The following is a 13,685-nucleotide window of genomic DNA, read 5'->3' as shown; positions in this document are numbered from 1 at the left end:
TACATATCTCAAGCAGTATCAGGTACTGGATCAACTAAACGTAGGCATTGAACACATATTCAAACAGCAAATTGGAAATGACATTATTAACATTTGAACTATTCAATGGGAAACAAGAAGCCCAGAAAAAGAAAGTACAGTGGTGGAGTAAGCAAGATTTTAAGTTTCTTTGGGAATAATAGCATTTCCAAAAAAGCTGCCTCTTAAGAATGAGTAGCAAGGATGCTCTTACAATAGGCAGAAACTATTTTCTTTTCCAATGTCTATGTATATAAGATGACTCCATCATACTGCTAAGACAAGCATCCCAATGTATCCCCTTGTAGAATAAACAGTAGCTAGTACATTGGGTGAATTATGAAGTAGACAATGGAATCTTTAGTTAATTAGGTTTAAAATTCTAAACCTTTGAATGAATTCAAAATTAAGGTGAGTACAATATATGTTACTGACAAATAGAAACAAGTTATGGCAGGTGACAAATTTATTAGAAAACCTATAGCATCACCGGAAGATTTGTATTGCAGAATACCTTTCAGCACAGAAATTATGAACATGGTAAAACCTCATTCAGCAAGTCTGCAGACTCTAAAGAATATATATTATCATCTTGAAACATCCTTTTTACTTCTCACTTTTGGCCTGGCTCTCTTCAGAACAATATAAAAATGGGCAATTTTTATGCAGTAAAAAGTTCAATTAGCTTAAAAAGATTTAAACAGGAAAGATAACAGGACAGATGGATACTCACCTGAATTTTTAAATAATTGCCCTGAAATGTTATTTATTGCTTTGACAAAATGGAGAATCAGTACTTGCTACAGCCACTGTTGAACAATTGTTATAATTATATCTCTATACAGAATACTGTTCTTTTCTTTTTTTAAAAAAAACCCCAGAAGTCAGTCACTTTGTGCTATACTACAGCAATGCAGGATTAATATAACATCTTTACAAAGTTTCAAGGGAGAATTACACATAGATGAGAAATGTCTGGAACATTCAGTATTCTGTATTACCATTCTGGACTGAATTTTAGTTGGGTGCCTCCAAATGAAATATTATAATTTACTACATTTTAAATAAAGTTTTTTGCCAGACCACAAATCTAATACATGATAATTTAAGCTCATATCAAATTGAATCAAAAGGCATTGATTCAGTCAGCAGAAAAGATTATATCATCCTATTATTTGATTTAGACAAATCATACCCAGTTTAGTAAGGACCAGCAGAGATAGCAGTTTGAAAAAGGCAGATAGTTACAGCCAATTCATGTAGAGTATACCCTAAAATTGCTTAGTATCATCTGCAATGCAGGCCTTCTTAAAAAGTGTTTTAGTCATCATAATTACACTGATGTCTGAAGCTTTGTCATCTTAGAAAATAGAAGTTTAGATAAAGGTTCAGGGATTGGATTTATGTACCCGGAATAACAACAAAGATTTAAGCCATTTATAACCCCCTTCTAAACTCCAGTGCATTGTGACTAAAGTATTTTTAAATATGAAGCTGTGCAAGAAAGCATATAAATCTGTTTAGATTTACAGAAGCATTTCCAAATGAAAATTATGAGCTGTCATGTCACTGGCAGGCAATCCTCTCCACCCACCCACCCTGTTTTCAACAGCTTTTTGTCTCTAAGGGCAGAATTTGCTATATAGATGCAATTGATGATCAAGGAAGACTGGCCCAGCAACAAGGCTTTAAGGAAGTTTAAGCCTCTGACAAAATTGAAACATGTGAAATAGACTTAGAATAGCTTTCCTCAATCCTCTAATCTCCCTATTATTATTTTTTTACCATTCCCATAATTCCCAGCCTGCATAACCAATTTTAAAATCTGGACAGCAAACAATTGGGAGAGACCAAATAAAACATAAATCCTGACTGGGCAGGTCATACTTCCTCACATTTATAAACTATGCTGATAGTGTTTTGTTTATGATTAACATTATCAGTCATTGTACAAGTTAAATTACTGGAATTCAAGAATTCTCTCTTTTGATCATTTTTTGCTGATCTGGCCCAGTTATTTTGCCACAGGAATTTCTTTCACACTAGAAATATCTGAATATATGTTTTTTACTTCAAAATACATTATTATAAGGTAGCTTAAATGCAAAATTTATATCAATTGTTCAGGCTGTTTCTACAGTATTTCATTAGCAACAAGTTTTCCCTGCACCAGCTCCACTAAAATGAATGGGAGTTGAGAGCAAACTTTTCAAGTAAAATTTTAAAAATTATAGTGTGTACTAGAAAAAAAAAGGTGAGGATTAAATGCTCAACCAATTTAGGAAAAAACATGTAACCTTGAAGCATTTCCACCACGATTTTCATTATCATAATTAAGTAATTTAAACTGATTTCAGACTTAAATAATAATAAATAGGCAAAAGAAAAGAAAGAAAGATTGGGGGGGATTTAAATCATGTCATGAAAATTAATTAAAAAAACAGGAATAATGTTCACACCCATAAACCCAAACCTTCATAATCTTAAACACAACAGTGAACTGTGAAACTTGTGTTTACCGATTATTTAGTATTCATAAGGGCTTTCACTTGGCCATTTCAATTTTAGCACCAAAATTAACCTGGAAGAGGTACTGGTACAGTTCTGATGCTATAAATGAATTGTTTACATATAATACTTTTATATTATAATTATACACACATACTGTACATTCACACATCCACACAACAGGAGGAATATCCAAATGTATACATGGTGTGTTTCAGATTGTTTGTCAAGACTCAAAGCAATGGAAATAAAGCAGAAGGGAATATTTTACATAGGCAACTTTAATGCTGTAGTGCACTTATAAAAAAAGTCCAACTTCCCTCCCAGCTCAGCAGCTTGTCTGAACTGTTTTGTTTTAATATCACGATCCAGAAGATGCAGAAGTTATTGCCCTAAGTATTCTATACATGACCATTGGTGTCCTCAAAAACAAAACAAAAACACTTGAATTTGCTACTTAATTTACAAACTTGATTGCTCTTCTCATTACAGCTTTAATTCATTGGCAATTTTGGAAGCAATGTTTTTAAAAGCTATGGATGTTCCCGATATCCGTTTAAAGCGAACTCCATTCAGGGACAGTCTGGGTAGCTTACACACCTCCATCTCCCATTGCACAAGGTTTTCTGCATGGCCATCCCCATGGACACAAAAAAGCAAGAAACGTTCCCTCTGTTCATAGTCACAATTATTGGCATCCAGGACCTTGCGAATTTCCCTCATCATATCATTAGGATCCATTGAACTGGTAGTTTTCATGCTCCAAGTAAATCGTAGTGAACGAGGTTTGGCTTCCTTGCTGTCATCCTTCTGATCAACAGCCACGTTACGACTGAAATGAAATCAAGTTTCAGTATTCATGGATGATCCTGGAAATTGCTGTTTGTAAAAGCTATTGTCTTTTGAGGCATGCATTATTAAAAACATTCTTCTATCGGTATTAAAAAGCTTAGGTTAGTGTTTAGCAAACACATGAATTAGACAGAGCCCTATAAAGCTAAAGCCAGTGTTACTTCCCCCCGAAAGCAGATGTTTTGGGGGTGGGGGCTGCAAATGGAAGTGTGACTATGGTATTGCATATTACTTTACTGCAAATTCTTTGCTCCAAATCTTTTTCCCTTATTATTCCTATCCTCACAGAATACCAAACAAATAGGCTTGCCCATGCTAAATTTTATAGAGTATACCGAAGGAAATATACAACATTGGGAATTGGGGTTTTTAACGAACAACTACACTCCTCTTTAGGGAGAGCACAATAAGTTAGTGCTGCACTTTGAACCTATTAGAATAGACGCCTTAAAAGTTTGTAATTGCTAGAAGATGACTTCAGGCTTAAAATATATATATATATTCTTTAAAAAAATAAACAAGATTACAATTTTTCATGTTTTACGTTAGTAATACAGGTTCATCACATTATTTTATAAATTATCACTCATAATTTGTATGGGTCAAAACTGCCATTTATGTTTTGCTCCAGATATACATATTTCAAAACTGTTATACTGTGTATTTAGGTAGATTAGAATTAAAATTATAAACTGCAATCTGGTTCAATTTACACCAGCAGCTGTTAAGATTTTTGTTTATTGGACTACTGTCTTCTGGGTAAAAATACATTTAGTTCTGTATGACAAATGGCCTCATTCCTTTCCCAATCCAATTCCCTTACTCTTTGGGGATAAGCTAAGAGAAAATGAGGTTGCCGGAATTTTTAGAAGTTCATATTCTTCTGCTTCTTGATCCTGTGAAAAATTACCATGCCCTTTTGAAAAGCATTAATCACCTAAATTCTAAAAAATAAAGTTATCTAGTACTGTTAAGTTTTGTGCATGGAATCAGAATTACACCAATTGCTTCGGAGATAACACTGTGGCATTCAAGAAAACAATTACATTTAATTTAATTTCCCAGCATGTGGTATTTTCTAACAGGATCCTAGAGGTGGTGGTGGTTGGGGTTTTTTAAGGCCAATAGAATCTATGAATTTATGTAAAAAATATTAGCTCATTATCCAAAGCCCTTGTAATAGACATTTCTGTGATTAAGTCCTAGTCACATGAAACTGCTTCAATGCCAGCATGTTTTCCCATCCTAGGATCTGAACTGGCAATTTCAGCATGTAGCTCCTTCTTTATCTGACAATGAAAGTAGCTTCCTTTTGGGACAATCTGAAGATAAACAGAGAGCATTCTTTAGCAGCAAACTACCTGCTGGATCTCTTAGAGCTGATTTATTACATTGCAGCTAAGATCATTGATTCTTTCTAAGGATGTGGAAGTAGGTCTAGACTTGCATAAGAAATCAGAATCATGTGCTTTGAATGACTTAATCACAGTTTTGCAGATAGGAGGCATTTTGGGTTTCAGATACTTAAGTTACTGCCGCCACCAACACCCTTACATATTTTGAAGGAGGGGAGAACGAGACGTACTAATCTAAGTTAAAATTTTAAGCAAAAAAATTTTTTTCCCTCACCTTGAGCCCTCATATCTCCCATTCCTTTCATATTCAGTCGGAAGCCTCAATGAAAACAATGCCGAAGCACAAAGAAAGCAGGAAAGAGAAGACAAATCTTACACTAGCACAAATAATGATGGTAGAACACTGCACACTGAAATCTCATTCAATTTAATTGCAATTCATTGCTTGGATTTAAACACTGAAATAATCAGTACATTCAGGATATAAAGCATGCCTTTGTCTGTTCAAATATATTGGGAAGACTCAGGTATTTGCTGTTTGAGATATTCTAGAGATATTAGAAACAAGTTGGTTGTGAAAGATTCAATTACTTGCAGAAGATGCTAGATAGGAAGGTAAAAATTGAAGCAATAAAAAATCATTTCAGTTTGAGATAAGCTAATAGAAACACCTTATATTTGTGTTTTATTCTTCCCAGGATTTTAGCAGCATTTCTTTAATAAAGAAAATTTTAAGCCAATTTGATAATTGCTGTTCACAGTATCCATATTTTCAGCTAGAAATTTTATTATTCTGTAATTTCATGTACTTAGCATACCTGTTAACAATAAATCTTTAAAGAAAATAGAAATAATACAAGATAAATACATCTTAATTCTTTCAGGAAGATATGAAAATAAACTGATGTGAAACAAGAATCTCAACTAACCTACATTTTCTAATTAATATATGGTTTTAAAAAGACATACATTTAAACTAATTTTTAAAATAAATTTCTACGACAAAATTACTGTCAATGGACAGATAAATAGCTAACAGAGTAATAAGAAGAAATCCTTTCTTGGCACTGTAAGTTCAGAGCTATCTATATCATTTTTAGAAATCTGAGATACTGGACTGAAAGTATGCTGGCAAAGTCTTTATCCAGATGTTATCCAAATTCCTAATTGTGTAACTATCACAGCTTTGTGTTTTAGTCAGACTGATGTAGAAAGTTTTACCTCAAAAGTCAGTATAAAATATAGTAATAATAAAATATATATTTGATTGGCTCAACATATTCAGGTGAAATTGTACATTATATTCTGTACAGGAAACAAGGCTGCAAGGCAGCATCTAAATATATTCTAAAGAGGGAGGCTGTCTGGCTGTCTGGCTGTCTGGTGTATGAAAACAAAGCTGATTGATATGAAAGTCTGAATTATTTCACAAATCTGTAAAAAATAAACTTATTTCTTTTTTGTAGTTCAGTGCACTATGTATTAAATCTATAACGATTTATAACTATGTAATCTAGAGCTCCATAAAAATGTGAAGGCCAATTCTGCAGAGCTATATCATTTGAAAGTAGCATTCTATAGAACCGTGATGGCGAACCTATGACATGCTTGCCACCTGGGCACGCGAGCTCAGTTCCGGCGCGCAGGTACACGTTGGCCAGCTGATATTCGGGCCTTTTGGGCCCACCAGACGGAGGGAAATAGGTTGTTTCCTGCCTCTGGAGGGCCTTGATGGGTGTTGGGGATGACCCGTTTTTCTCTCCCACCTGGCTCCAGAGCCTCCCTAGCAGTCTGGGGAGGGCAAAAATGGCCTTCCCCACCCCGAGCAGGTCCTCTGGAGGCCGAAAACAGCCCATTTCTGGAATCTGGAGGACCTCTGGGGGGCGGGGAAGGCTGTTTTCACCCTCCCCAGATGTCAAGAGAGGCACTAGAGGCTGGGGACAGCAAAAAATGGGCCTTCTGGTCCCACTAGAAGTTGGCAAATGGGCTGTTTTCAGCCTCTGGAGGACCTCCAGGGGGTGGGGGGGTTGAAGAAGGCCATTTTTGCCCTCCCCAGACTCCTAGAAAGGCTCTGGAACCAGGTGAGAGAGAAAAACGGCCCTACTGGGCCATCGCATGCCAGGAGCTGGGGGGAGCGAGGGGGGTCACACGCGCATGCACGGGGTGCATAGAATTATGGGTGTGGGCATGCACACAACCCCCACCATCCCAGCACACAATGGCTAAAAGGTTTAGCCATCACTGCCATAGAACAATTAAAACAGTAATTAATATTTTAATATAGTAATATAACTTCTTCCATTCATTTGCATCGTGTCTTAGAAAAGGAAAATATACTGGAAGATAGCAAAAGAGAAATAAGATCTTTGGCTTTAATTTATTGTTTTGGCACTCTGTTATGCAAGAGCACTTGTACTGGTAAATTCTGTTAGTTTGTTAAATAGTGATGCAAGGTATATGCTAAACATTATAAATTAAGCAGTTAACTCACATGGTAAGAACAACCTAATAAGAAATTATAATTGAAAAACTGGCGTATGGTGGTCACAAAACCAGATGGTTTTTATGCTGTCAATTAAGCTGTAATTGACAACAATACAAGCAGAAGGTACTAAAATTAGAATAGAATAGAATAGAATTTTTTATTGGCCAAGTGTTATTAGACACACAAGGAATTTGTCTTGGTGCATATGCGAATTAAAGTTATAAATAATTGATACATAATCAAAAGTGCTTTTTAGACAGTCTTTTCTCTTGGTGATCTCAGTGCCTGAATGGTTTCTATGGCTGTTCTGCTGCTTCTTTTAAAAAAGATGTTTTAATAGATTTTTATATTTTTATTATTTCACCGGGGTGTGTGTGTTATTGGAAAAGAGTACTAGAAAGTTATTAACAAAGCTAAAATATTCACTGGGTTTATACTCTATTAACAAAATAAAATGTATTATTTTTAAGTCAAAACAAGTATGCCTCTATTTGCTACTACCAAAACAGCTGTATAAAACTACACTAAAAGTCAGACAAGGCTGTTATGACGTAGACACCACTGGGGAAATATATGGAAGACAACACAAGTTAAAGCAAAATAAATTTTAATTGTATTTGAAATGGTTCTGCTACTGGGGAGAGGTCTTAAGTAATTTTACAGGAAGAAGAAGCAGTTTTACGTTCAGGAATGTAACATTACATTTGTATATTTTTGTCTCAAAAACTGAAATGTCTCAAAAAGATCATATACTTTCCTTCAAGATTATGCCGAAAATCTAGTGGCCTAATTAATCAAGGTGCTCTCATAGAAAAATAAAAGCAGGCAATGTCTACAGAAAACATGCTGTCACTTAAATTTGACTTTGAATGAACTGCAAATATTGCAGAATACTGTTCTTACTGAAGACTTGTGCATTTCATTTGTTGTGTGAAATGAGCAACACCTATGCCTCTTGGGATGCACATTGACAATAACTTTAATTATCTAACTTTTACAATGTTATCTGGGCCTGCAAGAACAATGGCTGACTTCAATCTATAGGTGGTCCTCAACTGATGGCCACAATTGGGACCAGAAAATTTGCTGTTAAGTGGTGTGGTTAAGTGAGGCATCAATGTGACTGCACCTAATTTTACATTTTTTGCCATAGTCATGAAGTGAATCACTGTGATAGTTAAGTGAGACACCATATGACTGACATGCAACCTTGCCACTGGCTTTCTTGTAGATTTTGCTTATTGGAAGGCAGCTAGGAAGGTCGCAATCGCTCAATCCAAGGACACTGTAGCTGCCGTAAATATGAGGAAGTTGCCAGTTGCTTGGATTGCTATCACTTGACTGCAGGGATAAGGACCTGTTGTAAGGAACCTTTTTCCAGCACTGTTGTAACTTTGAATAGTCACTAAACGACTTACATTTAGCTGAAAACCTCAAGGGATAATAATGCAGACCACGGCAAACTGACAACTATATATGCAAAATAGTCTAACAGTTTAACTGTTGTATCTATCAAACACTGAATGTGTGTTTGCCAATATAATGAATATATAGAATGAATTCTCCCTTCTTCCTACTCAGTAGTACTGGGAGGCTATCTAGCAGCCAGGAGAGGGGAAATAAACCAAAGGCAACTCCTATTGCAGAAGAAAACTCTGCTTATAATGCATATGGACTGGATGCAGTCCATATGAAAGTGGAGAAGCTCTCAGTGAGAAGAACATGAAGCAAAGCGTACGAAGAGAGGCTGAAGAGAATGAAGGCAGTAACAAAAAATACAAGTACATACTAACTGATGACTAATTTTGCAAATGGCAAAGACAGTGAACCAACCAGCTCTAATTACACATATAAGCTACATTCCACTTTTTCTTAAACTAAGGAGTATGAAAAATCCTTCTCGAACTTGCAGAATACTCAGGCAAGCTCCAACAAGCTCTTCCTGGCTGCAAACTGACAAGGGAGAAAAGTAGGAAGCAACAGTTTCTTTATTTCTCCTTTTCTGATCAACATATTCATCAATATCAAACAAGCAGCAGAAATACCACCTTCCATTTTTACCAACACACACACAAACACTCTGAAAATCTTGAAAGTATTCAACACTGTCATTATCAATATTAATAGTTTATTTGCAAATCATAAATCACTTCTGAATGATTAGTGGAAATTTACAAGGTACTGAAACTAAAAAGGTGAATAATAAAGCAAGTTCTGAGTTACTTACCTGTTTCTTATACATTACTCGCTTAAATCAGTATCACCAAACATCAATCTCCAATCACAAGCATGCTAAGTGTATTAGTATAAAGAATAAAATTATTTTTGGAACTATTGAAGTAAGTAGAGCGCACAAGGCATGCTTTGCATCTCATTATTCAGGAGTCCACAGGGATTATCATTAGTTAATATGAAGTTTTTTATTTTGTTTTCTTGAGTTCATGAAAAGTATTTAGTTCTCAGCAGAAGGTTTAGTGTTGTTTCATTTTAAAAAAGAAAAATCAAGGCTAGAAAGCCGAATTCGGTGTTAATCGCAAGAGCTGGTTCTTAAAATATGAATAAAATCCTACCTTTTGATAAACCTGAATGACATGTTTCTAAAAGAAATTAAAGCCAAAATAATAATTAACAAATGGGTTATTATGAAATAAACTGAAAATCTATTCATTGTGTGAGACACAGAATAAGTCTAGCTGAATGAAATAGGGAAACACTTCAAGTTAATTAATTAAATTAAAAATAGCTATTGAAATGAATGGCCTTTCAGTATGAGGAATTCAACATTTTCCTTCTCTGTGTGCTCCTAGTACTTATCAACAGTTGAGCTAGGACCTCTTCTGAGTAGCTGAGGATCAATCATTTCATGTCACTTCTGCTTTCTACATTTTATCATTAACCAAAAACAGTTAAATTAGGTCAGTGTATTACTGTATAGTATACTATTGTAATAGATCACTGTAGACAGTATGCACATGTTCTGGTAGACACTATAAAAACAAAGGATATCAGCCCTCAGAGGAGGGAGGTGGAGGACGACTTGCTTCACCAACCCACAAATGCTGATTCTCTGTACAATATTATCAGAACAGAAGATCTCACTAGGCATTCAAGAAGAAAAAGGTCATCAAAAACTGGACAGAAAAAACTGACAAGTAGTTTTGCCTTTTTTCCCCTGAATTTCCTCTACATTCCCTGAGCTTGAGAGAAATAATCAGGTGATTTAAATAGGAGTGATTTAATCATTTCTGCCTGCTTCTCCCTATAAGTGAATATCTACATTTAAAGCAGTATATTTTAAAACACTGGGGACTTGAAAAAAAAAAGAAAAAATGTATTTTTCCAATTTATTTCCTCATTATATGACCTAAATCTGCTACTCTCCAAGGACAGATTCACAAATATTTCGAATAAGATAAAACACTCATATTTTGTTTAATGCTTTAAATGCCTAAAACAACATTGTTGTAGGGTAAAAATACACAGGCAAAGGATGATGGTTTGGGAAATATGTACGGATCATTCCAAGCATAAAAATACTACATTTTGGAGTGAAAGTTAAATATTTGATCAGTTGTATAAATAACTCTGATTACTTGCAGAAATAATGCACGTATTACATCTTTGGTAACTACGTATAAAATACTACTTTCTGAATGTACATATTTTAGGAATCTGTTCTGAACATGGCAACATATATGTACATTAAACAAGGTTCTACAAATATGATTAACTAGTCAAAAGGACTTTGCTTAAAAAGTATGCCAATAAATTATGTATGATTCAAGAGTACTATGCACATTTCAGGATGTTTACAGACATTCTTCAAAAAATTCAGATACAATGGGAACTCACGTTGTAAGTATTTGAATATTTTGGGTTAGGGATGTACAATATTTGCCTACTCAGGAACAAAACATTTAATTCCCAAATTGTTGAATTTTGTAGATTCTAGTTTTGGACTAAAATGACTTTTAAAAAGTAAAACCTCTAGTATTCAGTGAAAGAAATTAACTAGATGGCCCAAAAAATCTCCCGCAGAGCTCTTAACTTTTGTTAACAGAACTCCAAACATTCTCCTTTATCCATACTCCATGTCCAAGTTCCCTCTACCAAATGAATAGTCATAAGATTTGTATTGGATATTCAATGCATTAGTACAGGCAAAGATTAATATTGCACGTGTGATTTAAACCCTAATCAGGCATCATTAAAATGATCTAAGCAATGGTGGAACAGTAAACCTCTCTTACAGAAAGCAGCTGAGGAGCATCGGAGATTTTTCGTGAAAAAAACACAATAACTTCAGTTAATCAAATTATATGCAGTACCCCAGACATCGAAATTTACATGGAAGTATTGAAGATAGAACTTGGTTCTACTTGCAAAACATCTTCTACAACAAGGGTGTCAAACTCACGTCGTCACGGTGGCGTCACATGATGTATCGGGACTTTTTTCCCCTTTGCTAAACTGGGTGTGGGCAAGGCCAGTGCGTGATGCATCTGGATCACGGGCCAGGAGTTTGATAGCCCTGTTCTACAACTAAGAAATGGACTTTACCCATTTGCTTAATTAATTGCAACTGGGATCCCCTGAAACATGGGAGTTTTGGAGATGCAGCTCCTAGTAATCAATAATTCCAAACAAAGATAAATGCCCTCAGAAACAATTCTCTTTCTCACATTTCTTGTAAAATCTGCAACTGTAAATTTAATTATTTGAAAGTAGACAAAAAGGTGTAAAAGATGTTATGTTTGGAACTGTTACATTCTCAGATTTTCATTTTGAGGCTATATAGCAGTGATGGGGAACATTTTTGGTGTTGCGTGCCAAAAATCTGAGTGCACGAGCACTCTTGCACTCCTGCGCGCCAGCATACATAATGCAATGGGTGCACCCATTTGTGCATGTGCGCATGACCACCCACAACACTCCCCGTGCGCATGCACCTCCCCCCACTGCACATGTATGTGCCCCACTTTTTCCAAGAGGGCCGGTATGCCTCATAATGGAAGACAACCATTTACCAGCCTGTTTCCTGGCGTGACAGCTGTTCCGTAGCCGGCGGCAGCACTCTCAGCCCCACCACTTCGGCAGCGCCATGTGCCAACCGGGGAAGTTCACCCCTCCACCTCGGGCCCTGCCTGCAGCCTGCAACTGGGAGATGTGTCACCCAGTGCAGCGTTCTTCCCTGAGGGCTGCCTGCTCACCCATCCGCCAGCCGGACTGGGCTGGAAGCAGCGTGTCACCTTGCGCCCATCCTTGTCCTCCTCCTGCCCGGCTGCTGGTTCCTTGATGCAAGCAGAGGTTGGAGCGAGGAGAACTACAATTCTGGCCTGCTGTGGCTGCGAGTGCCAAGGCATAGCTAGAATTGGAAGAAAAGGCTATTGAGGAAAGAACCGGAGCAACACCCGACAGCTTGGATGAGAAGGCGCGAGCGAGGCGGCAGCTGCTCTCACCGGTAACTGAGCCCACCACACCAATTTGCGGGCTCAGTTACCAGACGAGAACAGCTGCTGCCTTCCTCGTGGGTGCAAGGTGACACGCCGCTTCCAGGCCAGTTTGGACAGGGACCTGAGAGCCGTGCAGGGACAGCTTGCCCAAAAGAACTATGGCAGAGCCTTGCAGCTTTATCTGCCACCTTGCCTCTGGGTAAGGCCCCTCCTCCTCCTCTCCCCTTCCCCTTCCAGCAGTGTACTGTTTTTCCAAACACCCGGGCCAGGCCAGGCAGCAATTCCCAGGGAGGCGCCCCAATAGAGGAGGCTCAGGCTGTATCCCGTGGCTTGCATAAACCGCTCCCTCCTCTTTCAAAATAGCCACCCAGCACTTCCCTCGGGCACCCAGGGCTGGCAAGCAGCTCTTCTTCCAAGAAGTGTGTGTGTGTGTGTGTGTGTGTGTGGGGAAGGGTAGAGGCCGGCACGCCGGTGGAGACAGGCTTTGGTTGTTCGTTCTGCTGTGACCTCGAACCCTTGCCTGGACTCCTCCCCGCTAAGTGCCGGGCTTCCCGGCAAGCGCCCTGTGCTTTTGCTGCCTCGGTTGGAGCCTGATTCCAGATGCGGCCCAGGAAGCACGGAGGTCAGGACTCGATTGGTGAAGCGGGTGCTGCACAGGGGGCATAGGGCAAGGCGCTGCCACTCAAAAACACTGTTGCCGTGATCTCAGCAAACGTTTTGGTGGTGGGGCCAAGAGCGTTGCTGCCGGCCAGGGAATGACGGCTTCCAGCAGGGAGGAGTCCAGGCCACGGGGTCATCTGCACAGGGAGCCCACCACCACCACCCCGCCCTCACTGGCTGCTGGTCCACCGGTGCTACGGACCACCTGGAACCGCACAAGAAGCCCACGTGGGCAAGGAGGGAGGGAAGCCCCAGCTTACGTTGCTCTGCTCCCTTAGGAAACAACTGCCAGGATCCCCTCTATGCATGTTTTGGCACCCACACCTGTTGCTAATCTTCACGCGCACATGCATG

General features: G+C 38.1%; 1 protein-coding gene across 7 annotated transcripts in view; it reads right to left on the bottom strand.

Moving 5' to 3' along the window:
- Positions 1–2,789: 2,789 nt before the first annotated feature.
- The window catches only part of MARK3 (microtubule affinity regulating kinase 3), a 75,291-nt gene continuing 64,395 nt past the window's right edge, over positions 2,790–13,685 (bottom strand). For 2 of the 7 annotated variants that reach the window (XM_058162774.1, XM_058162777.1), the window contains 3 exons: positions 9,789–9,815; positions 5,008–5,052; positions 2,790–3,358 (listed from right to left, as the gene is read on the bottom strand). In XM_058162774.1, the coding sequence (XP_058018757.1) occupies positions 3,013–3,358; positions 5,008–5,052; positions 9,789–9,815 (418 nt within the window). In that variant the 3' untranslated portion in view covers positions 2,790–3,012. The other 5 variants (XM_058162775.1, XM_058162780.1, XM_058162776.1 and 2 more) reach the window with 4 other exon arrangements.

Source organism: Ahaetulla prasina, chromosome 1, assembly GCF_028640845.1.
Source record: "Ahaetulla prasina isolate Xishuangbanna chromosome 1, ASM2864084v1, whole genome shotgun sequence".
Taxonomy (NCBI): Eukaryota; Metazoa; Chordata; class Lepidosauria; order Squamata; family Colubridae; genus Ahaetulla; species Ahaetulla prasina.
The sequence above is the reverse complement of the archived record's forward strand: the minus strand, read 5'-3'. Positions and strand labels throughout refer to the sequence as shown.